The sequence below is a fragment of the Ranitomeya variabilis genome, chromosome 4 (assembly GCF_051348905.1).
Source record: "Ranitomeya variabilis isolate aRanVar5 chromosome 4, aRanVar5.hap1, whole genome shotgun sequence".
Lineage (NCBI taxonomy): Eukaryota > Metazoa > Chordata > Amphibia > Anura > Dendrobatidae > Ranitomeya > Ranitomeya variabilis.
In genome coordinates this window covers 215972504-215999575 of record NC_135235.1, presented here as the reverse complement: position 1 = coordinate 215999575, position 27072 = coordinate 215972504, and the positions used below count along the sequence as shown (strand labels likewise).

General features: G+C 44.7%; 1 protein-coding gene and 1 long non-coding RNA gene across 3 annotated transcripts in view; one reads left to right on the top strand and one right to left on the bottom strand.

Moving 5' to 3' along the window:
- ERF (ETS2 repressor factor) overlaps positions 1-27072 on the top strand; it is a 95190-nt gene that overhangs the window by 25722 nt on the left and 42396 nt on the right. Inside the window, exon 1 of one of the 2 annotated variants that reach the window (XM_077259938.1) lies at positions 5152-5210. The exons of the other annotated variant lie outside the window; for it this stretch is intronic. Coding sequence (XP_077116053.1) covers positions 5162-5210 — 49 coding nt within the window. The 5' untranslated portion in view covers positions 5152-5161. Of the gene's footprint in view, positions 1-5151; positions 5211-27072 lie in introns of those variants that run through there. 2 annotated transcript variants of the gene reach the window in all.
- LOC143770364 (uncharacterized) overlaps positions 1-27072 on the bottom strand; it is a 64555-nt gene that overhangs the window by 27976 nt on the left and 9507 nt on the right. Inside the window, exon 2 of the long non-coding RNA XR_013214620.1 lies at positions 3154-3203. This is a non-coding gene — a long non-coding RNA (uncharacterized LOC143770364). The remainder of the gene's footprint in view (positions 1-3153; positions 3204-27072) is intronic.

The window sequence follows — 27072 nt, the reverse complement described above, 5'->3', positions numbered from 1 at the left end:
AATTATGATGTTGGGAATCGGGAGCTTTTGGCCATGAAGTGGGCTTTTGAGGAGTGGCGCCATTGGCTTGAGGGGGCCAGACATCAGGTGGTGGTATTGACTGACCACAAAAATTTGATTTATCTTGAGACTGCCAGGCGCCTGAATCCTAGACAGGCGCGCTGGTCATTATTTTTCTCTCGGTTTAATTTTGTGGTGTCATACCTACCGGGTTCTAAGAATGTTAAGGCGGATGCCCTTTCTAGGAGTTTTGAGCCTGACTCGCCTGGTAACTCTGAGCCCACAGGTATCCTTAAGGATGGAGTGGTATTGTCAGCCGTTTCTCCAGACCTGCGGCGGGCCTTGCAGGAGTTTCAGGCGGATAGACCTGATCGTTGCCCACCTGATAAACTATTTGTTCCTGATGATTGGACCAGTAGAGTCATCTCTGAGGTTCATTCTTCTGCGTTGGCAGGTCATCCTGGCATTTTTGGTACCAGGGATTTGGTGGCAAGGTCCTTCTGGTGGCCTTCCCTGTCACGAGATGTGCGAGGCTTTGTGCAGTCTTGTGACGTTTGTGCTCGGGCCAAGCCTTGTTGTTCTCGGGCTAGTGGATTGTTATTGCCCTTGCCTATTCCTAAGAGGCCTTGGACGCACATCTCGATGGATTTTATTTCAGATCTGCCTGTTTCTCAGAAGATGTCTGTCATCTGGGTGGTGTGTGACCGTTTCTCTAAGATGGTCCATTTGGTTCCTCTGCCCAAGTTGCCTTCTTCTTCCGAGTTGGTTCCTCTGTTTTTTCAAAATGTTGTTCGTTTGCATGGTATTCCTGAGAATATCGTTTCTGACAGAGGGACCCAATTCGTGTCTAGATTTTGGCGGGCATTCTGTGCTAGGATGGGCATAGATTTATCTTTTTCGTCCGCTTTCCATCCTCAGACGAATGGCCAGACCGAGCGGATTAATCAGACCCTGGAGACATATCTGAGGTGTTTTGTGTCTGCTGACCAGGATGATTGGGTTGCTTTTTTGCCATTGGCGGAGTTCGCTCTCAATAATCGGGCCAGCTCTGCCACTTTGGTGTCCCCGTTTTTCTGTAATTCGGGGTTTCATCCTCGATTTTCCTCTGGTCAGGTGGAATCTTCGGATTGTCCTGGAGTGGATGCTGTGGTGGAGAGATTGCATCAGATCTGGGGGCAGGTGGTGGACAATTTGAGGTTGTCCCAGGAGAAGACTCAGCTTTTTGCCAACCGCCACCGTCGTGTTGGTCCTCGGCTTTGTGTTGGGGATTTGGTGTGGTTGTCTTCTCGTTTTGTCCCTATGAGGGTCTCTTCTCCTAAGTTTAAGCCTCGGTTCATCGGCCCGTATAAGATATTGGAGATTCTTAACCCTGTTTCCTTCCGTTTGGACCTCCCTGCATCCTTTTCTATTCATAACGTTTTTCATCGGTCATTATTGCGCAGGTATGAGGTACCGGTTGTGCCTTCCGTTGAGCCTCCTGCTCCGGTGTTGGTTGAGGGTGAGTTGGAGTACGTTGTGGAGAAAATCTTAGACTCTCGTGTTTCCAGACGGAGACTCCAGTATCTGGTCAAGTGGAAGGGATACGGCCAGGAGGATAATTCTTGGGTGAATGCATCTGATGTTCATGCCTCTGATCTGGTTCGTGCCTTTCATAGGGCCCATCCTGATCGCCCTGGTGGTTCTGGTGAGGGTTCGGTGCCCCCTCCTTGAGGGGGGGGTACTGTTGTGAATTTGGATTCTGGGCTCCCCCGGTGGCTACTGGTGGAATTGAACTGGTGTCTTCATCTTCTCTGTTCACCTGTTCCCATCAAGATGTGGGAGTCGCTATATAACCTTGCTGCTCTGTTAGTTGCTTGCCGGTCAGCAATGTTATCAGAAGCCTCTCTGTGCTTGTTCCTGCTCCTAGACAACTACTAGATAAGTTGGACTCTTGTCCATGTTTGTTTTTGCATTTTTGTTCCAGTTCACAGCTGTAGTTTCGTTACTGTGTCTGGAAAGCTCTTGTGAACAGGAATTGCCACTCTGGTGTTATGAGTTAATGCCAGAGTTTTAAAGTAATTTCTGGATGGTGTTTTGATAGGGTTTTCAGCTGACCATGAAAGTGTCCTTTCTGTCTTCTGCTATGTAGTAAGTGGACCTCAAATTTGCTAAACCTATTTTCATACTACGTTTGTTATTTCATCTTAATTCACCGCCAATACATGTGGGGGGCCTCTGTCTCCTTTCGGGGTATTTCTCTAGAGGTGAGCTAGGACTAATATTTTCCTCTGCTAGCATTATTTAGTCCTCCGGCTGGTGCTGGGCATCTAGAATCAACGTAGGCATGCTACCCGGCCACTGCTAGTTGTGCGTTAGGTTTAGTTCATGGTCAGCTCAGTTCCCATCTTCCAAGAGCTAGTTCCTTTATATGCTGATGCTATGATCTCTTGCCATTGAGATCATGACAGCGGCATTTAACATGTTAACAGCCGCGGGTGGATCATGATTCCACCTGCGGCTGTTAGGAGCACATGTCAGCTAATGAATGCTGGAAAACATGTGTGCTTAGCGCCAGAGAACACATGGGGTGCGGGGTTACGACCTATGACGTACCTATATGTCATAGGTCGTGAAGGGGTTAAGGGTTTTTTCCTATATAGATGGCTATTGTCTGACTGAGCTTATAAAAACAAGCACTTTTGCAATTTACTGCTCATTACACTCTTCCTTTGTTTATATTGTTGCCGAGGAGACCGACCACCGTTGCTGTATAGCTTGCAAGCACTGTGCTGAAACTGTCTGGGATTAGGAAGCAACAACGTGCTCCAGCAATCCTCGTCAGCGTCATACAGTACTTACAAGCTCAATAGAAAAGATCTTGTGAGTACTGAGCATGTTCTGTGGTCAATCTCCAAGGCAACGAACTGTAAACAAAAGAAAAATATTAATATCTTAAGAACGAATGAGAATTTTAACAAGCAGTAAATTGCAAAATTCTGCTTTTTACAAGCTCTATCCAATAATATCAATTTATCAAAACGGGGAAAAAACCCTTTAAGGACTAAATTGTGTGGCACATCTTGCTGAAAAATTTTCTACCGCCTAGATCGACAGAGTTCACTTATCTTTGATGGACTTTGATCTTTATTCAACCTATGTAACTATGTAACTTACCCTGCAGAAGGTAGTCATTGCCCTTAGAGATGCATGGATGTGCGTAGGAGCTGTGAACATAAAACGGAAGCTTATTTTACAACATACTATTTTCAGAATTTTTAGAAGCAATGGAGAAACACGGTTACAATTGTATCGCTATACTGATATCTGTGGTATTATCCGATGTGGCGACATGACGTGTCGCGGGATCAGTCCCTGGTGTGTCGGCGCGCCATGTGTCCTGGGTGCAGGGGTGAGCCTCCGCTGGGATATCACACATCTGTTTCTCTCCAGATTCCTTAAATGACTGCCACACACAGCGTTCCAGTAAGTGCAATCACTGCGAGCATGCGGCCTACATATCCCCTTTCAAGAATTATTAGGGAGATAATTGGAGACACATTCCATTGCATGTTATCCTATGCGCTGGCTCCGGTCCTGGAATATCGTGATATTGGACGTAACACCGCCATATTGTGCATACTGCATGTCTGTGACGAGCGCAGGAGCAATGCAGCATGTGGCCGGCGTATGTGTTCCGGCCGGGAACGATTGATCTCACGTCCATTGGCCCAATTATATAGTCTTTTATTCTCCCCTCAATTTCAGGAAAAAAAATGCTGCCCATGTATGCGCCTGGTCTGCGGCGACAGGAGATAGCGGCGTATAGGGGGGCTACAATGTGCCGTCATTAGCAGCTGTAGGGAAAACATAGTGATGCCCCCTGGAGCCTGACAACATTGCTGGGGATGTGCAAGCCTCGCCATATCCCAGGGGTCCCGGGAAAATGGGGGACAGTTGGCAACTATGCAATAGATTTCGGTGGGTCTATACTTTATGTCTATGGACGGCACATAGACCAATCACTGATAGGATTTATTTCACTTAGTTCTCACACAGCCCCTTTATGTTAAGGTCCCTTTAAGTGAGAGTTGTGCACAGGTTATATGTAGCAGTGTTGACTTTGGACCATATTGCACTATTATGCAAACTGTATATATACTGCTATGTGAACAGTCCATAGAGGTATTATTTAGGCATTGTTTGGCGGTATTATATAGGCATTGTTTGGCGGTATTATATAGGCCTTGTTTGGCGGTATTATATAAGCATTGTTTGGCGGTATTATAGAAGCCATGTTTGGCGGTATTATATAAGCCTTGTTTGGCGGTATTATATAGGCCTTGTTTGGCGGTATTATATAGGCCTTGCTTGGCAGTACAATATAGACCTTGTTTGGTGGTATTATCTAGGAATCATTTGGCTGTATTATATAGGCCTTGTTTGGCTGTATTATATAAGCCATGTTTGGCGGTATTATATAGGCCTTTTTTGGCAGTATTATATAGGACTTATTTGGCTGTATTATATAGGCCTTGTTTGGTGGTATTAAATAGGCCTTGTTTGATGGTATTATATAGGTCTTGTTTGGTACAATATTATAGGTCTTGTTTGGCGGTATTATATAGGCATTGTATGGCAGTATTATATAGGCCTCGTTTGGTAGCATTAGATTGACCTTGCTTGACGGCATTGTACGGTGGCATTATTCATGCTTTATTTGGTGATATTATAAAGGCATTGTATGGCGATATTATATAGACCTTGTTTGACGGTATTATATGGGCCTTGTTGAGTGGTATTATATAGGCATTGTATGGCAGTATTATATAGGCATTGTACGGCGATATTAAATAGGTGAGATTGGGGTATTCTCAGAGGGGGCTAAACCTTCCCTGAAATGTTAGCAACTATGTATCTCCTATCGACAGGATAGGTGATAATGTGCCGATTGCTTGGGATCCCAAGAACAAGGCTTCTCACTGCCCCGTTGCAAAGGCACGATGGTCGCACTGATCACCATCGATCCAATAGTTCATTCTGGGGTGCTGAAACCTCACATCCAGCAGCCCTGCTCCATGTATAATTAAATTATCACTGCAGAAATATATATTTTGATTACAATACAAATTGTAAGAAAATTCTGGAATAACTGAAAATTGACTCTCCTGGTTTAGAATGAAGCATGTTCTGCCACAGAGAAAAGAGAAGGTACCATGTCATCTCTGGCCGAGGTAAGAAGCACAAACGTATCATATGTGCAATATATATATATATATATATATATATATATATATATATACATAGATCATATTATATATACAGTACATTATTATTATTATTATTATTATTTATTGTTATAGCGCCATTTATTCCATGGCGCTTTACAAGTGAGGAGGGGTATACATAATAAAAACAAGTACAATAGTCTTAAACAATACAAGTCATAACTGGTACAGGAGGAGAGAGGACCCTGCCCGCGAAGGCTCACAATCTACAATGGATGGGTGAGAATACAGTAGGTGAGGATAGAGCTGGTCATGCAGCGGTTGGTTGATCGGTGGTTACTGCAGATTGTAGGCTTGTCGGAAGAGGTGGGTCTTCAGACTCTTTTTGAAGATTCTGATGGTAGGTGAGAGTCTGATGTGTTGTGGTAGAGGGTTCCAGAGTAGGGGTGATACGCGAGAGAAATCTTGTATACGATTGTGGGAAGAGGAGATAAGAGGGGAGTAGAGAAGGAGATCTTGTGAGGATCGGAGGTTGCGTGTAGGTAAGTACCGGGAGACGAGGTCACAGATGTATGGAGGAGACAGGTTGTGGATGGCTTTGTATGTCATCGTTAGGGTTTTGTACTGGAGTCTCTGGGTAATGGGGAGCCAGTGAAGGGATTGACAGAGGGGAGAGGCCGGAGAATAGCGGGGGGACAGGTGGATTAGTCGGGCAGCAGAGTTTAGAATAGATTGGAGGGGTGCGAGAGTTTTCGAGGGGAGGCCACAGAGCAGGAGGTTGCAGTAGTCGAGGCGAGAGATGATGAGGGCATGGACTAGGGTTTTTGCAGATTCTTGGTTGAGGAATGAACGGATTCGTGAGATATTTTTGAGTTGAAGGCGGCAGGAAGTGGAAAGGGCTTGGATATGTGGTTTGAAGGAGAGATCAGCGTCAAGGATTACCCCGAGGCAGCGAGCTTGTGGGACTGGGGAGAGTGGGCAGCCATTTACTGTAATGGATAGGTTCGTTGGGGGGGTCGCGTGAGATGGGGGAAAGATGATGAATTCTGTTTTGTCCATGTTAAGTTTGAGAAATCTAGAAGAAGGATGAAATAGTGGACAGACATTGAGGGATTCTGGTTAGTAGGGAGGTGATATCAGGTCCAGAGATGTAGATCTGTGTGTCGTCAGCATAGAGGTGATACTGAAAGCCATGAGATTCTATGAGCTGTCCCAGGCCAAAGGTGTAAATGGAGAAGAGCAGGGGCCCAAGGACTGAACCTTGTGGGACTCCGACAGATAGGGGGCGAGGTGAGGAGGTGGTGTGTGAGTGGGAGACGCTGAATGTCCGGTCTATTAGGTATGAGGAGATCCAGGATAGGGCCAAGTCTGTGATGCCAAGGGATGAGAGCGTCTGTAATAATAGGGAATGGTCCACTGTGTCAAAGGCAGCCGACAGGTAGAGGAGGAGGAGAACGGAGTAGTGTCGCTTGCTCTTGGCGGTTAAGAGGTCATTGGTGACCTTAGTTAGGGCAGTTTCAGTGGAATGGTGTGACCGGAAGCCATATTGTAAGCGGTCAAAGAGGGAGCAAGAAGAGAGATGGGAGGACAGTTCAAGGTAGACGTGTTGTTCCAGTAGTTACAGTTCCAGTACATACTCTATTACCGAGGAACAAAAACATACCCATAGGGGGTGCAGCGGGGGAAGTCTCACAAAGGCCCTGGAGACCATAGGGGACCAAAAGTTTGCATACTATCCCCGAAAATGTGGAGCTATCCTAGTCAAGAGGTACGAGTTTGTACAAGCCCAGCCTAAAAGTTGTCATTTCTATCCAGTTTGGGATCTTCTTGGGTTTGGGGCCATTCCAAGATACTACACCTCAGTGTTCTGTCTTGAATCCCCCTAAATGTGTCCAAACTCTCCCACCTCAAACTTTAGCATCTAGTAAATTTGATTCTGGGAAGTAAAAAGGTGTAAAAAAAATCGAGAGCAAAATTTTCATTCAATTTAAGAGGGATCAGTCACCATGTTATAAATGGCCATTTTTGCTCTTGTTTTAATCCCGCCGCTCTCCTGAGTATTCTGCTTTTTATTTTTTTCAAATCCGCCACACGGTTCCAGAGATAGGAGCCTTATCGTAAAAAGCACATTTTTACTATCTTCATAAAAAAGGCGTGGTTCTAATGAGGTAATTATGCATAGACACGCCCATGGAGAATCATGAGCAACGCCTTCTTTTAAAGGGCATCAAAATTAGTACTATGTAAAAAGGCTCATATCTCTGGAACCGTATGTCGGATTTGAAAGAAATAAAAACAGGAATACTAAGGGGATCAGCGGCAATAAAATATGACCAATAACTGGTCACTTTAGATCTGGCAACAGATCCACTTTAAGGTGGATTCACCATGCCGTGATTTAAAGGATACCTAAATAGATCGCCAGAAATATACTCAAATTTTTGGGTGCCATCAGGGAAACAATCCCCAGTATGTAAATTTCCTATTGACGCTCAGCTCTTCTGCTATCATGTCTCTTTTCTGCACGCTGGGACAAATGCTCATTACTTAATATGCAGTATTTTCTTAAGCATAACTTAAAGGGAAATGAAAATCTTTTAAGTGGTTTCAGCAGATGAATGACAAGAATTTGAGGAATGAGTCCTTCTCAAATAGAGCAGAGACACGGCAACCCAAGACTTACTGAACGTAAGGAGTAAGTAGGGGAAATCCATGTAAGCTCGTCTCGGTTAGTTTCCTCCGTGGTGGAAGACTGGAGCTCATTAGGCTACATTCACACTGAGGCTTTACTTTAAATAGTTAAAAAAAAACATCAATTTTCAAACAGAAACTACTTAAATCTCTCCTTTTTTAGTAGGTTTTGGAGCATTTTTTTTTCCTATAGCTGTTTTGGAGGAGTTCTGCTTTTTTTTACACAGGATTCAACAATCACAATACGCGATGTCACAGCTCACCTCCTCTTCTTCCTGTACAATGACTGATAACACCTCTATATATAGCAGATAACACAGGATCCATCATTCACAATAGATGATGTCACAGCTCACCTCCTCCTCCTCCTCCTGTACAATGACTGATAACACCTCTATATACAGGAGATAACACAGGATCCACCATTCCCAATAGGTGATGTCACAGCTCACCTCCTCCTGTACAATGACTGATAACACCTCTATATACAGTAGATAACACAGGATCCATCATTCACAAATTATGTCACAGCTCACCTCCTCCTCCTGTACAATGACTGATAACACCTCTATATACAGGAGACAACACAGGATCCACCATTCACAATAAGTGATGTCACAGTTCACCTCCTCCTCCTGTACAATGACTGGTAACACTTCTATATACAGTAGATAACACAGAACCACGATTCACAATAGGTGATGTCACAGCTCACCTCCTCCTGTACAATGACTGATAACACTTCTATATACAGTAGATAACACAGGAAACAACAATCACAATAGGTGATGTCACAGCTCACCTCCTCCTGCACAATGACTGATAACATCTCTATATACAGTAGATAACACAGGATCCATCATTCCCAATAGGTGCTGTCACAGCTCACCTCCTCCTCCTCCTGTGCAATGACTGATAACACCTCTATATACAGTAGATAGCACAGGATCCATCAATCACAATAGATGATGTCACAGCTAACCTCCTTCTTCTCCTGTACAATGACTGATAACACCTCTATATACAGTAGATAACACAGGATCCACAATTCACAATAAGTGATGTCACAGCTCACCTCCTCCTCCTCCTGTGCAATGACTGATAACACCTCTATATACAGTAGATAACACAGGATCCACTATTCACAATAGGTGATGTCACAGCTCACCTCCTCCTCCTGTACAATGACTGATAACACCTCTATATACAGGAGATAACACAGGATCCACCATTCCCAATAGGTGATGTCACAGCTCACCTCCTCCTGTACAATGACTGATAACACCTCTATATACAGTAGATAACACAGGATCCATCATTCACAATAAATTATGTCACAGCTCACCTCCTCCTCCTGTACAATGACTGATAACACCTCTATATACAGTAGATAACACAGGATCCACCATTCACAATAGGTGATGTCACAGCTCACCTCCTCCTCCTGTACAATGACTGATAACACCTCTATATACAGGAGACAACACAGGATCCACCATTCACAATAAGTGATGTCACAGTTCACCTCCTCCTCCTGTACAATGACTGGTAACACTTCTATATACAGTAGATAACACAGAACCACGATTCACAATAGGTGATGTCACAGCTCACCTCCTCCTGTACAATGACTGATAACACTTCTATATACAGTAGATAACACAGGAAACAACAATCACAATAGGTGATGTCACAGCTCACCTCCTCCTGCACAATGACTGATAACATCTCTATATACAGTAGATAACACAGGATCCATCATTCCCAATAGGTGCTGTCACAGCTCACCTCCTCCTCCTCCTGTGCAATGACTGATAACACCTCTATATACAGTAGATAGCACAGGATCCATCAATCACAATAGATGATGTCACAGCTAACCTCCTTCTTCTCCTGTACAATGACTGATAACACCTCTATATACAGTAGATAACACAGGATCCACAATTCACAATAAGTGATGTCACAGCTCACCTCCTCCTCCTCCTGTGCAATGACTGATAACACCTCTATATACAGTAGATAACACAGGATCCACTATTCACAATAGGTGATGTCACAGCTCACCTCTTCCTCCTGTACAATGACTGATAACACCTCTATATTCAATAGATAACACAGGGTTCAACATTCACAATAGGTGATGTCACAGCTCACCTCCTCCTCCTCCTGTACAATGACTGATAACACCTCTATATACAGTACATAACACAGGATCCACCATTCACAATAGGTGATGTCACAGCTCACCTCCTCCTCCTCCTGTACAATGACTGATAACACCTCTATATACAGTAGATAACACAGGATCCACAATTTACAATAGGTGATGTCACAGCTCACCTCCTCCTGTACAATGACTGATAACACCTCTATATACATTAGATAACACAGAATGCACCATTCACAATAGGTGATGCCACAGCTCACCTCCTCCTCCTGTACAATGACTGATAACACCTCTATATACAGTAGATAACACAGGATCCACCATTCACAATAGGTGATGTCACAGCTCACCTCCTCCTCCTCCTGTACAATGACTGATAACACCTCTATATTCAATAGATAACACAGGATGCACCATTCACAATAGGTGATGCCACAGCTCACCTCCTCCTCCTGTACAATGACTGATAACACCTCTATATACAGTAGATAACACAGTATCCACCATTCACAATAGGTGATGTCACAGCTCACCTCCTCCTCCTCCTGTACAATGAGTGATAACACCTCTATATACAGTAGATAACACAGGATCCACTATTCACAATAGGTAATGTTACAGGTCACCTCCTCCTCCTGTACAATGACTGATAACACCTCTATATACAGTAGATAACACAGGATCCACTATTCACAATAGGTGATGTCACAGCTCACCTCCTCCTCCTGTACAATGACTGATAACACCTCTATATTCAATAGATAACACAGGGTTCAACATTCACAATAGGTGATGTCACAGCTCACCTCCTCCTCCTGTACAATGACTGATAACACCTCTATATACAGTAGATAACACAGGATCCACCATTCACAATAGGTGATGTCACAGCTCACCTCCTCCTCCTCCTGTACAATGACTGATAACACCTCTATATACAGTAGATAACGCAGGATCCACAATTTACAATAGGTGATGTCACAGCTCACCTCCTCCTGTACAATGACTGATACCTCTATATACATTAGATAACACAGAATGCACCATTCACAATAGGTGATGCCACAGCTCACCTCCTCCTCCTGTACAATGACTGATAACACCTCTATATACAGTAGATAACACAGGATCCACCATTCACAATAGGTGATGTCACAGCTCACCTCCTCCTCCTCCTGTACAATGACTGATAACACCTCTATATTCAATAGATAACACAGGATGCACCATTCACAATAGGTGATGCCACAGCTCACCTCCTCCTCCTGTACAATGACTGATAACACCTCTATATACAGTATATAACACAGTATCCACCATTCACAATAGGTGATGTCACAGCTCACCTCCTCCTCCTCCTGTACAATGACTGATAACACCTCTATATACAGTAGATAACACAGGAAACAACAATCACAATAGGTGATGTCACAGCTCACCTCCTCCTCCTGTACAATGACTGATAACACCTCTATATACAGTAGATAACACAGGATCCACCATTCACAATAGCTGATGTCACAGCTCACCTCCTCTTCCTCCTGTACAATGACTGATAACATCTCTATATTTAATAGATAACACAGGATCCACCATTCACAATAAGTGATGTCACAGCTCACCTCCTCCTCCTGTACAATGACTGATAACACCTCTATATACAGTAGATAACACAGGATCCTCCTCCTCTTTCTTCCTTAACAATGACTTTTGCACACGATCTTTCGACACTTTAATATAAACTATTGAATTGGAGTCTGTTCATTGTTGCTAATGTGCATGTGTTGTTTCCTTATGCAACAGGGTGTTAGAGTCTAAAACAGCCCCAGTGGCCGATGTGAGAATTACAAGATTTTTATTTTGCGTTGTTAAATACAGATTGTGAACTAAAATAGATAATAATATAATAAATTAATACATCTACTATATAATTGTCTAAGGGTCACTTCCGTCTTTCTGTCTGTCTTTCTGTCTGCCACGGATATTCATTGGTCGCGGCCTCTGTCTGTCATGGAATCCAAGTCGCTGATTGCTTGTGGCAAAACATCCACGACCATTGCCACGACCAATCAGCGACGCGCACAATCCGGAAGAAAATGGCCGCTCCTTACTCCCCGCACTCAGTGCCCGGCGCCCGCATACACCCCTCCGGTCACCGCTCACACAGGGTTAATGCCGGCGGTAACGGACCGCGTTATGACGCGGGTAACGCACTCCGTTACCGCCGCTATTAACCCTGTGTGACCAAGTTTTTACTATTGACGCAGCCTATGCAGCCTCAATAGTAAAATTATCTAATGTTAAAAATAATAAAAAAAATACAAAATCATTAGATACTCACCTTCCGCCGCCTTTCCCGCTCCTCGCGATGCTCCGGACGGTCCATGCAAGCGGCACGTTCCGGTGGCAAGGATGGTCTGGGAGAAGGACCTGTCATGACGTCACGGTCATGTGACCGCGACGTCATCACAAGTCCTGCGCACCTGCGAGAGAAGGACGTGCCGTAACGTCACGGTCGTGTGAACGCGACACAGTCATGTGACCGCGACGTCATCACACCCTGGGACCAGAAGCTGCTGCCTGCACCCCACACAGGCGACAGAACTACAACGCGCCTGCGGAAGGTGAGTATGTTTATTTTTTATTTTTTTAACCTGTGACATATGTGGCTGGGCAACATACTACGTAGCTGGGCAATATACTACGTGCTGCCCAATATACTACGTGGCTGGGCAATATACTACGTGGCTCTGTGCTGTATACTACGTCGCTGTGCAATATACTACGTGGCTCTGTGCTGTATACTACGTCACTGGGCAATATACTACGTCGCTGGGCAATATACTACATCGCTGGGCAATATACTACGTCGCTGGGCAATATACTACGTCGCTGGGCAATATACTACGTGGCTCTTTGCTGTATACTACGTCACTGGGCAATATACTACGTGGCTCTGTGCTGTATACTATGTCACTGGGCAATATACTACGTGGCTCTGTGCTGTATACTACGTCACTGGGCAATATACTACGTCACTGGGCAATATACTACGTCATTGGGCAATATACTACGTCGCTGGGCAATATACCACATCGCTGGGCAATATACTACGTCGCTGGGCATTATACTATGTCGCTGGGCAATATACTACGTCGCTGGGCATTATACTATGTCGCTGGGCAATATACTACGTCGCTGGGCAATATACTACGTCACTGGGCAATATACTACGTCGCTGGGCAATATACTACGTCGCTGGGCAATATACTACGTCGCTGGGCAATATACTACGTCACTGGGCAATATACTACGTCACTGGGCAATATACTAAGTCGCTGGGCAATATACTAAGTCGCTGGGCAATATACTACGTCGCTGGGCAATATACTACGTCGCTGGGCAATATACTAAGTCGCTGGGCAATATACTACGTCCCTGGGCATTATACTACGTCGCTGGGCATTATACTATGTCGCTGGGCAATATACTACGTCGCTGGGCAATATACTACGTGGCTGGGCAATATACTACGTCACTGGGCATTTAAACATACAAAAAGACACGTATGCAAGAACAATGATAGAAAACTTTATTAATACATATAAAAAGTCAGTAAAATATTGTAGTCAATAGTGCTTAATGAGCCAAAAATAGCAACAAAAGGCGTCACCAACAGGAGGGCAAGATATTAACAAAAATAAATAAATAAACACATAGCAAGACCACAATGGGATGAATAGGAAAAAAGGGATCGTACACAAAGGGTTAGTATAAAATAGTTACCAGAGATAAATATAAATAAGTATAAATATATACCCCAGTGTTAGGAATGATGGAAATGGATTCTGGACCATGGGTAAGAATAAAGGTGCATAGTGTAAAGACTTAGGGGAAAAAAAAACAACAAAAAAAAAACACAAGCCAAGTCCTATGCGCATTTCGGCAGAGTGCCTTCCTCAGGGGGAAAGCATTCCCCCTGAGGAAGGCACTCTGCCGAAATGCGCATAGGGGTTGCGGCGTCTCCACACATGTGCTGGTAAGATTCATTCATACTTATTTATGCTGACCACATTGATTGATTTAGTTGTACATTTGGGTTTTATGTACCTGGGTACTAGGACTTGGCTTGTGTTTTTTTTTTTTTGTTTGTTTTTTTTCCCATTGTGGTCTTGCTATGTGTTTATTTATTTATTTTTGTTAATATCTTGCCCTCCTGTTGGTGACGCCTTTTGTTGCTATTTTTGGCTCATTAAGCACTATTGGCTACAATATTTTACTGACTTTTTATATGTATTAATAAAGTTTTCTATCATTGTTCTTGCATACGTGTCTTTTTGTATGTTTAAATATCTGCTTTCACGTTGAACCTGTTTCCCATTAGTACTAATTTAGATACCATTATAGCACCTTCTGATTAGTGTACTTGACTATAGTATTATAATCCGAGGTATCGTTTTGCTGGAAATATCAATATGATGTGTCACTGGGCAATATACTACGTGGCTGGGCAATATACTACGTGGACATACATATTCTAGAATACCCGATGCGTTAGAATCGGGCCACCATCTAGTTTAACATAAAGACCTAAAACGATAGGTCATTTTCTGTTGATAGTGTCCCTTTAGGGTCCAAACTAGGTAGCGTCCTTCGAGGGTCTAAATAGCAATTGTAACTTTGCTGGCACATCTGCCATTGTATTTGGATAGCATATATCTTGGAAACTAAAACAAACTGATAATATCACATATGCCCTCATTAAAAAAGGAGGCAATATGGCTTAGTATATACGACAGATGCTTCATTATCAGGAGGTTCACCATACGGACTAGTAACACTCCTGCTATGGTCAGTTATAGATCCTTCCCATTAATATAATTAGACATAAGCTGCAATACCGGATGAAATCACTGAAGAAGAGTGGCGCTGTTTCCAGAAAATGATAAAACCTTTTTCTAATCACTTTCAACCACTTTTTCCTGTTCCAGGGACCCTGAGAATTATGAATCAGACCCTCCTGCATTTCAAGCACAGGCGCCATAGGACTAATTCATGGAGAAGCCTCCCGTGTCTTCCATATCCCACATTTCAGCAGATTTCTATTTCTAAAACACGAATAATGCAGGAATCCTATAAATTATAAATGTCACTGACCGCTCTAACTTGCAGGTGTCTGCGGTAACCTTTTACTCATGTGAACAAGAGCGTATCACGATTAATACCGCCTGGTAATTATAGTAATGGATAGGGCTGGTGATTAATTACTACCTGCAACCGCAGGGACACAATGACGTCAATAAAAGACCACACGCTCAAAAAAGATGGAAATAATCGTCACAAAATGACTTCTTCTTTATATCAGGTTTTATTTTTGCCATTTGTATTCCATATGTATTAAAATAAAAAAATATGAATCTTGCAATTCTCACACCGGCCACCGGGGCTTTTTTTTTTAGACTCTAACTTTATGTTGTTTCAAGAAACAACTTATGTACATTAGCAGCAATGAATAGGCTCAGACCCTACCTTTTGTGAAGCATCTAATGAGGGTGTGAAAAAGGCATTGTGAAGGGAAGGTGAGCTGTGACATCTCATATTGTGCCTGGTGGATGTTATGTTATCTACTGTATATAGAGGTGTTATTAGTCATTATAGAGGAGGAGGTGAGCTGTGACATCATCTATTGAGAATGGTGGATCCTGTGTTATCTACTGTATATAGAGGTGCTATCAGTCATTGTACAGGAGGAGGTGAGCTGTGACATCACCTATTGTGAATGGTGGATCCTGTGTTATCTACTGTATATAGAGGTGTTATCAGTCATTGTACAGGAGGAGGAGGTGGGCTGTGACATCACCTATTGTGAATGGTGGAACCTTTGTTATCTACTGTATATAGAGGTGTTATCAGTCATTGTACAGGAGGAGGAGGTGGGCTGTGACATCACCTATTGTGAATGGTGGAACCTTTGTTATCTACTGTATATAGAGGTGTTATCAGTCATTGTACAGGAGGAGGTGAGCTGTGACATCACCTATTGTGAATGGTGGATCCTGTGCTTTCTACTGTATATAGAGGTGCTATCAGTCATTGTACAGGAGGAGGAGGTGGGCTGTGACATCACCTATTGTGAATGGTGGAACCTTTGTTATCTACTGTATATAGAGCTGTTATCAGTCATTGTACAGGAGGAGGAGGTGGGCTGTGACATCACCTATTGTGAATGGTGGAACCTTTGTTATCTACTGCATATAGAGGTGCTATCAGTCATTGTACAGGAGGAGGAGGTGAGCTGTGATATCACCTATTGTGAATGGTGGATCCTGTGTTATCTACTGTATAAAGAGGCATCATCAGTCATTGTACAGGAGAAGGAGGTGAGCTGTGACATCTCCTATTGTGAATGGTGGATCCTGTGTTATCTACTGTATATAGAAGTGTTATCAGTCATTGTACAGGAGGAGGCGGTGAGCTGTGACATCACCTATGGTGATTGATGGATCCTGTGTTATCTCCTGTATATAGGTGTTATCAGTCATTGTACAGGAGGAGGAGGTGAGCTGTGACATCACCTATTGTGAATGGTGGATCCTGTGTTATCTACTGTATATAGAGGTGTTATCAGTCATTGTACAGGAGGAGGAGGTGAGCTGTGATATCACCTATTGTGAATGGTGGATCCTGTGTTATCTACTGAATATAGAGGTGTTATCAGTCATTGTACAGGAGGAGGTGAGCTGTGACATCACCTATTGTGAATGGTGGATCCTGTATTATCTACTGTATATAGAGGTGTTATCATTCATTGTACAGGAGGAGGAGGAGGTGAGCTGTGACATCACCTATTGTGAATGGTGGATCCTGTGTTATCTACTGTATATAGAGGTGTTATCAGTCATTGTACAGGAGGAGGAGGTGAGCTGTGACATCACCTATTGTGAATGGTGGATCCTTTGTTATCTACTGTATATAGAGGTGTTATCAGTCATTGTACAGGAGGAGGAGGAGGTGAGCTGTGACATCACCTATTGTGAATGGTGGATCCTGTATTATCTACTGTATATAGAGGTGTTATCATTCATTGTACAGGAGGAGGAGGTGAGCTGTGACATCACCTATTGTGAATGGTGGATCCTGTGTTATCTACTGTATATAGAGGTGTTATCAGTCATTGTACAGGAGGAGGAGGTGAGCTGTGATATCACCTATTGTGAATGGTGGATCCTTTGTTATCTACTGTATATAGAGGTGTTATCAGTCATTGTATAGGAGGAGGAGGAGGTGAGCTGTGACATCACCTATTGTGAATGCTGGATCCTGTATTATCTACTGAATATAGAGGTGTTATCGTTCATTGTACAGGAGGAGGAGGAGGTGAGCTGTGACATCACATATTGTGAATGGTGGATCCTGTGTTATCTACTGTATATAGAGGTGTTATCAGTCATTGTACAGGAGGAGGAGGTGAGCTGTGACATCACCTATTGTGAATAGTGGATCCTGTGTTATCTACTGTATATAGAGGTGTTATCAATCATTGTACAGGAGGAGGAGGTGAGCTGTGACATCACCTATTGTGAATGGTGGATCCTTTGTTATCTACTGTATATAGAGGTGTTATCAGTCATTGTACAGGAGGAGGATGAGGTGAGCTGTGACATTATCTATAAGAATGGTGGATCCTGTGTTATCTACTGTATATAGAGGTGTTATCAGTCATTGTACAGGGGAGGAGGTGAGCTGTGATATAATCTATTGTGAATGGTGGATCCTGTGTTATCTACTGTATATAGAGGTGTTATCAGTCATTGTACAGGAGGGGGAGGTGAGCTGTGACATCTATTATGAATGGTGGATCCTGTGTTATCTACTGTATATGCATTAAGAGCTTGCTGCTGTTAGAGGCAGTTGCTGGCTGTATTACGCAGCAGGCATCCGTTGTGTATGGAGCATGTGCAGCCCACATCCACCATACATACTGTATATGGCTGATTTTGGAAGGGTTTAAAGATGGTCCAGCACCTATTACGGCACCTACATCATTCATGTGACCACTGCCCCATTTCTATACCGTCAGAATATGTTTATTTTGCGTTTTATCATCCCTCTCCGGCTATTCCAGAATCTCAAATGTCGGGAAATGCCAATGCACCTATGGTTTGCTTGGATGAGAGCCGTGATTTACATTAATCCTCTGCGCAAAGGGTTAATGCATGATGTTGATGGACATAAAAGTTTTCGTTTCTGAGCATGTCGGAGTCCTTCCTACCCCCCAGCTGTCTGCACATGAAGGGAATGTGGTGGAATGTGCTATTATTGTTGGGTAATGTTACTGGAGCCTGGTCATTTCCTGGTGCAGGACCTCTGACCCCCACACAGACATGGGATTTACACCCCTGCGCCACAAGTCCTGGCAAGACTCTGAAGTCTCCTAAAAAATATCCCCCCCTCTCAAAAAAAAAAAATTGGTGTAAATTGCCATCTAACGGAACCATATGAGGCTAGTTCATCTCATAGTATTTGTAAATTAGGGAATATTTGGGTATGGAAATCGCTTTTTTTTTTTTAAGAATCCTCCAACCATAAGCTGATCAGGTCCTGCTGGTGAAATCCCTAATGATCGGGGAACTCAGTATGTGTTTATTTTCTCTGCAGCACCCCCGCAGGCGAAATGAAGTATTACAGCGGTCCAATTCAGAGCAATAGGCATTGCAGGTAATGCACAGATCTGCCAGGTCCTCCAGATAAAGACACGGCTTTTACCTTTTTTCTACTTTGATAGATAAGATTCCTCTCCGAATAATTGCTTAATCCCATTTAGTGAATAGAGGGGGCACGAAGTTCTGGATCCTAAATTCATGGTCCCAGTGGAAAATGGTTACAAAGAGTGTCTCTCGTTATGGAGGACCTGTCCTTTACCATACAGATGAACACTAAATATGAATAAGCAAAGTGTAATACTTGATTTGCCCTGCGGTTGTGCTGTGGGGAAACATAACACCTACTACTACATTTCTTCATAGATTACAACTAATCGCTGGATTTCCTAAAGTTTATACTCTTGGGAACTCTTCCATGCAAACCGTCAAATAGGAGAATTCCTTTAACACATCCTGTTTCCCAATGAGAGGCAGAAAGAAATGATCAGTTGCTTCATTTCTAAAAGGTTTTTATTCGATAACTGACATATGTTCCTGTAGTTGGCAAAAACTCCCTTCTTCTAACCATATAGGTGCCCAGTCGTTATGGATGTAGGTATCTCAGGGATTGACCTACCTGGATTAGAGTTATCATTGCCCTTAAATTGAGTGACTTGGCTGAAATGTATGGGATCTCCTTCCACAAGTTTCTCACAATAGTTGGTCAGAATTTGGGCCCATTCCTCCTGACAAAACTGGTGTAACCGATCCAGGTTTGTAGGTCGCCTTGCTCACACCGGCCTTTTCAGTTTTGCCCATAAATATTCAATAGGATTGAGATCAGGGTTTTATGATGGTCGCTCCAAAACATTGACTTTGTTATCCTTAAGCCACATTGTTACTATTTTGGCAGTATGCTTCGGGTTATTGTCTATTTTGAAGACCCATTTCAGCCCAAGCTTTATCCTCGCGGCTGATGTCTTGAGATGTAGCTTCAGTATTGCCACAAAATCTTCTTTTCTCATGATTCCATCTATTTTGTGAAGTGCACCAATCCCTCCTGCACGAAAACAACCCCACAACATGATGCTACCACCACCATGTTTCACAGTGGGGATGGTGTTCTTAGGCTTCCAAGCTTCTCCCTTATTTTTCTTCCAAAGGTAACGATGGTCATTATGCCCAAAAAGTTCAATTTTAGTTTCATAAGACCACAGGACATATCTCCAATAATTAAGGTCTTTGTTCCTCTGCGCATTTGGAAATGTTAATCTGGCTTTTTTATGTTTCTTTTGGAGTAATGGCTTCTTGCTGGCAGAGTGGCCTTTCAGCCCATGTTGATACAGTACTCGTTTCACTGTGGATAGTGACACAATCTTACCAGCTTCCACCATCGTCTTCACAAGGTATTTTCCTTTTGTCCTTGGGTTGATATTCAAATGTCGGACCAAAGCATGTTCATCTCTGGGACACATAACCCATCTCCTTCCTGAGCGGTATGATGACCGGACATTGCCATCTTGGTTATACTTGTGTATAATTGTTGTACAGATGAACGAGGCACCTTCAGATATCTTGAAATTATACTCAAGGATGAGCCAGACTTGTGCAAGTCCACAATTGTCTTCCTGATATCTTGGATGATTTCTTGAGATTTTCCCATGATGCTACACAAAGAAGCGGTGTGTTTCAGGTGTGCATTAAAATACACACACGTGTGTCTCTAATTATCTCAGATGTTGTAAAAAAAACCAGACGCTTCCAAACACATGACATCATCATATGGGCAGTCCAGGATTGTTTAAAGGGAACCTGTCACCCCCTCCAGGCGTTTTAAACTAAAAGAGCCACCTTGTGCAGCAGTAATGCTGCATTCTGACAAGGGGGCTCTTAGTTATTGGTGCTGTAACTGCAGAAATAATCCGTTTTGTAATTTGTCTCAAATACCTTTCTTCAGTCAAGGAGGCAGGCCTTTCCCTCCCTGCTGCAGACGCCCCATAGCCGTCACTCAAATCCTCTTGGGGCCGGGCGCCGCCTCCTCAGTGCTGTTTTGAAATGAGCCAGCGCCTGCGCTCTTTTCTCATGCGTGGTGCAGGCGCAGTGAGCGTTGCCCGTCCTCTGTCCTCATATGCAGTCCAGCTGACTGCGCCTGTGCGGCTGCCCTGCCTGTGAATCCCAGCCCCGCAATGTGAATAAATCAGAAGACACTGCGGGGCGGGGATTCACAGGCAGGGCGGCCACACAGGCGCAGTCAGCTAGACTGCATATGAGGACAGACGGGCAGCGCTCACTGCGCCTGCACTAGGCAGGAGAAAAGAGCGCAGGCGCCGGCTCATTTCAAAACAGGGCTGAGGCGGCGGCGCCCGGTGCCAAGAGGATTTGAGTGACGGCTGTGTGGCGTCTGCAGCAGGGGGGGAAAGGCCTGCCTCCAGGACTGAAGAAAGGTATTTGGGACAAATTACAAAACGGATTAATTCTGCAGTTACAGCACCCAGAACTAAAAGAGCCACCTTGTCAGAATGCAGCATTACTGCTGCACGAGATGGCTCTTTTAGTTTCAAACGCCTGGGGGGGGGGGGGGGGTGACAGGTTCCCTTTAAAGGCATAGTAATCTTAATGTATGGAAACTTTTGACTTTGCAGTAAGTAATAAAAATGCCTTAAACCATTCTCTATCTCTCATTATTCTGGCATTTGGCAAATATTAATAATAATGGTAATCCTAATTGACCTAAAACGGGAAGGGTTTATTCTGATTTCATGTCAGATATTGAGAAAAACCTGCAGATGTGTCTTTTTACATAGAGTGTATGGAAACTTCTGGTTTTAACTGTATACTATGTGATACTCTATAGTAATCTCCTATAAACTATGCTATCAAAAATTGCACATCAACCCCCTCCTCATAAACACAGTGGAGCACTGCTGACACAGCGGGAAACCCCATTCATTACTTTCCGAAAGTGAAAATTTGGTCTGCAGCCGTAAATGTTGGTGAACCACACACATAAGATGTCACCCATCATATCTGCAGCCTGTACAATATACATATATAACATGTCACCCCTCACACCTGCTGCCTGTACTACACACATATAACATGTCACCCCTCACACCCGCTGCCTGTACTACACACATATAACATGTCACCCCTCACACCCGCTGCCTGCACTACACATATATAACATGTCACCCCTCACACCCGCTGCCTGTACTACACACATATAACATGTCACCCCTCACACCCGCTGCCTGCACTACACATATATAACATGTCACCCCTCACACCCGCTGCCTGTACTACACACATATAACATGTCACCCCTCACACCCGCTGCCTGTACTACACACATATAACATGTCACCCCTCACACCCGCTGCCTGTACTACACATATATAACATGTCACCCCTCACACCCGCTGCCTGCACTACACATATATAACATGTCACCCCTCACACCTGCTGCCTGTACTACACATATATATGTCACCCCTCACACCCGCTGCCTGTACTACACACATATAACATGTCACCCCTCACACCCGCTGCCTGTACTACACACATATAACATGTCACCCCTCACACCCGCTGCCTGCACTACACACATATAACATGTCACCCCTCACACCCGCTGCCTGTACTACACACATATAACATGTCACCCCTCACACCCGCTGCCTGTACTACACATATATAACATGTCACCCCTCACACCCGCTGCCTGTACTACACACATATAACATGTCACCCCTCACACCCGCTGCCTGCACTACACATATATAACATGTCACCCCTCACACCTGCTGCCTGTACTACACATATATAACATGTCACCCCTCACACCCTCTGCCTGCACTACACATATATAACATGTCATCCCTCACATCCGCTGCCTGTGCTACACATATATAACATGTCACCCCTCACACCCGCTGCCTGTGCTACACATATATAACATGTCACCCCTCACACCCACTGCCTGTACTACACATATATAACATGTCACCCCTCACACCCGCTGCCTGTACTACACATATATATAACATGTCACCCCTCACACCCACTGCCTGCACTACACATATATAACATGTCACCCCTCACACCCGCTGCCTGTACTACACATATATAACATGTCACCCCTCACACCCACTACCTGCACTACACATATATAACATGTCACCCCTCACACCCGCTGCCTGCACTACACATATATAACATGTCACCCCTCACACCCGCTGCCTGTACTACACATATATAACGTCACCCCTCACACCCGCTGCCTGTACTACACATATATAACATGTCAGCCCTCACACCCACTACCTGCACTACACATATATAACATGTCACCCCTCACACCCGCTGCCTGTACTACACACATATAACATGTCACCCCTCACACCCGCTGCCTGTACTACACACATATAATATGTCACCCCTCACACCCGCTGCCTGTACTACACACATATAACATGTCACCCCTCACACCCGCTGCCTGTACTACACATATATAACATGTCACCCCTCACACCCGCTGCCTGTACTACACACATATAACATGTCACCCCTCACACCCACTGCCTGTACTACACATATATGACATGTCACCCCTCACACCCGCTGCCTGCACTACACATATATAACATGTCACCCCTCACACCCGCTGCCTGTATTACACATATATAACATGTCACCCCTCACACCCACTACCTGTACTACACACATATAACATGTCACCCCTCACATCCGCTGCCTGCACTACACATATATAACATGTCACCCCTCACACCCGCTGCCTGTACTACACATATATAACATGTCACCCCTCACACCCGCTGCCTGTACTACACACATATAACATGTCACCCCTCACACCCACTGCCTGTACTACACACATATGACATGTCACCCCTCACACCCGATGCCTGCACTACACACATATATAACATGTCACCCCTCACACCCGCTGCCTGTACTACACATATATATATAACATGTCACCCCTCACACCCACTGCCTGTACTACACACATATAACATGTCACCCTTCACACCCACTGCCTGTACTACACATATATAACATGTCACCCCTCACACCCACTGCCTGTACTACACATATATAACATGTCATCCCTCACACCCGCTGCCTGCACTACACATATATAACATGTCACCCCTCACACCCGCTGCCTGTACTACACATATATAACATGTCACCCCTCACACCCGCTGCCTGCACTACACATATATAACATGTCACCCCTCACACCTGCTGCCTGTACTACACATATATAACATGTCACCCCTCACACCCTCTGCCTGCACTACACATATATAACATGTCATCCCTCACATCCGCTGCCTGTGCTACACATATATAACATGTCACCCCTCACACCCGCTGCCTGTGCTACACATATATAACATGTCACCCCTCACACCCACTGCCTGTACTACACATATATAACATGTCACCCCTCACACCCGCTGCCTGTACTACACATATATATAACATGTCACCCCTCACACCCACTGCCTGCACTACACATATATAACATGTCACCCCTCACACCCGCTGCCTGTACTACACATATATAACATGTCACCCCTCACACCCACTACCTGCACTACACATATATAACATGTCACCCCTCACACCCGCTGCCTGCACTACACATATATAACATGTCACCCCTCACACCCGCTGCCTGTACTACACATATATAACGTCACCCCTCACACCCGCTGCCTGTACTACACATATATAACATGTCAGCCCTCACACCCACTACCTGCACTACACATATATAACATGTCACCCCTCACACCCGCTGCCTGCACTACACATATATAACATGTCACCACCCACACCCGCTGCCTGTACTACACATATATAACATGTCACCCCTCACACCCGCTGCCTGTACTACACACATATAACATGTCACCCCTCACACCCGCTGCCTGTACTACACACATATAATATGTCACCCCTCACACCCGCTGCCTGTACTACACACATATAACATGTCACCCCTCACACCCGCTGCCTGTACTACACATATATAACATGTCACCCCTCACACCCGCTGCCTGTACTACACACATATAACATGTCACCCCTCACACCCACTGCCTGTACTACACATATATGACATGTCACCCCTCACACCCGCTGCCTGCCCTACACATATATAACATGTCACCCCTCACACCCGCTGCCTGTATTACACATATATAACATGTCACCCCTCACACCCACTACCTGTACTACACACATATAACATGTCACCCCTCACATCCGCTGCCTGCACTACACATATATAACATGTCACCCCTCACACCCGCTGCCTGTACTACACATATATAACATGTCACCCCTCACACCCGCTGCCTGTACTACACACATATAACATGTCACCCCTCACACCCACTGCCTGTACTACACACATATGACATGTCACCCCTCACACCCGATGCCTGCACTACACACATATATAACATGTCACCCCTCACACCCGCTGCCTGTACTACACATATATATATAACATGTCACCCCTCACACCCACTGCCTGTACTACACACATATAACATGTCACCCTTCACACCCACTGCCTGTACTACACATATATAACATGTCACCCCTCACACCCACTGCCTGTACTACACATATATAACATGTCATCCCTCACACCCGCTGCCTGCACTACACATATATAACATGTCACCCCTCACACCCGCTGCCTGTACTACACATATATAACATGTCATCCCTCACACCCGCTGCCTGTACTACACATATATAACATGTCACCCCTCACACCCTCTGCCTGTACTACACATATATAACATGTCACCCCTCACACCCGCTGCCTGTACTACACATATATAACATGTCACCCCTCACACCCGCTGCCTGTACTACACATATATAACATGTCACCCCTCACACCCACTGCCTGTACTACACACATATAACATGTCAGCCCTCACACCCGCTGCCTGTACTATACATATATAACATGTCACCCCTCACACCCGCTGCCCAGGGCCGGACTGGCCATCGGGCAGTTCTGGCAAATGCCAGAAGGGCCGGTGGCAGTAGTGGGCCGCTCGAGTGTGCCGCTGTCGGCACACTCTCCCCGCTGTCGGCGCACTCCCGGCCCCGCATTCAACTATACCGGCGTCATAGACGCCGGTACAGTTGAATGCACTGATGGAGGAGAGAGCGTCTGCTGACGCTTCCTCTCCCATCATTCCCCGCTCTGCCTGCCGCTGACACTGCGGGTGCGCGATGACGTCATATCGCGCACCTGCTGTGTGACCGGGCGGGCAGACTGCGACTGCTGAGACCAGAGCCAGAGCAGCGCGGGGCAGGAGGAAAGGTGAGTAGAGTGTTTTTTTTTGTTTGTTTTTTTATCAATGAGTGATGACTGGATTGTGGAGCTGGGGGGGGGGCGGGCTGTGCTGCATTCCATTCTATGGGCCTGTGCTGCATTATATTATATGGGGCTGTGCTGCATTATATTCTATGGGCCTGTGCTGCATTATATTCTATGGGGCTGTGCTGCATTCCATTCTATGGGCCTGTGCTGCATTATATTCTATGGGCCTGTGCTGCATTATATTCTATGGGCCTGTGCTGCATTATATTCTATGGGGCTGTGCTGCATTATATTCTATGGGCCTGTGCTGCATTATATTCTATGGGCCTGTGCTGCATTATATTCTATGGGCCTGTGCTGCATTATATTCTATGGGGCTGTGCTGCATTCCATTCTATGGGCCTGTGCTGCATTATATTGTATGGGGGCTGTGCTGCATTACATTCTATGGGGCTGTGCTGCATTACATTCTATGGGGCTGTGCTGCATTACATTCTATGGGGGCTGGCTGTATTACATTCTATGGGGCTGTGCTGCATTACATTCTATGGGGGCTGTGCTGCATTACATTCTATGGGGGCTGTGCAGCATTACATTCTATGGGGCTGTGCTGTATTATAGTCTATGGGGGCTGGCTGTATTACATTCTATGGGGGCTGTGCTGTATTACATTCTATGGGGGCTGTGCAGCATTACATTCTATGGGGCTGTGCTGTATTATAGTCTATGGGGGCTGGCTGTATTACATTCTATGGGGCTGTGCTGTATTGCATTCTATGGGGGCTGAGCTATAATGCTGGATACAGCTGTAATTATATGTTATATAGTCGTGTTACACTCCCCTCACTTCTTGTAGCCTACAAGTGTACAAAGATATTATACAGTCACCATGTGACAAGTGGGCCTGTGTGACTTCAAATGCCAGGGCTGAATTTTAGTCCCAGTCCGGCCCTGCCGCTGCCTGTACTACACATATATAAC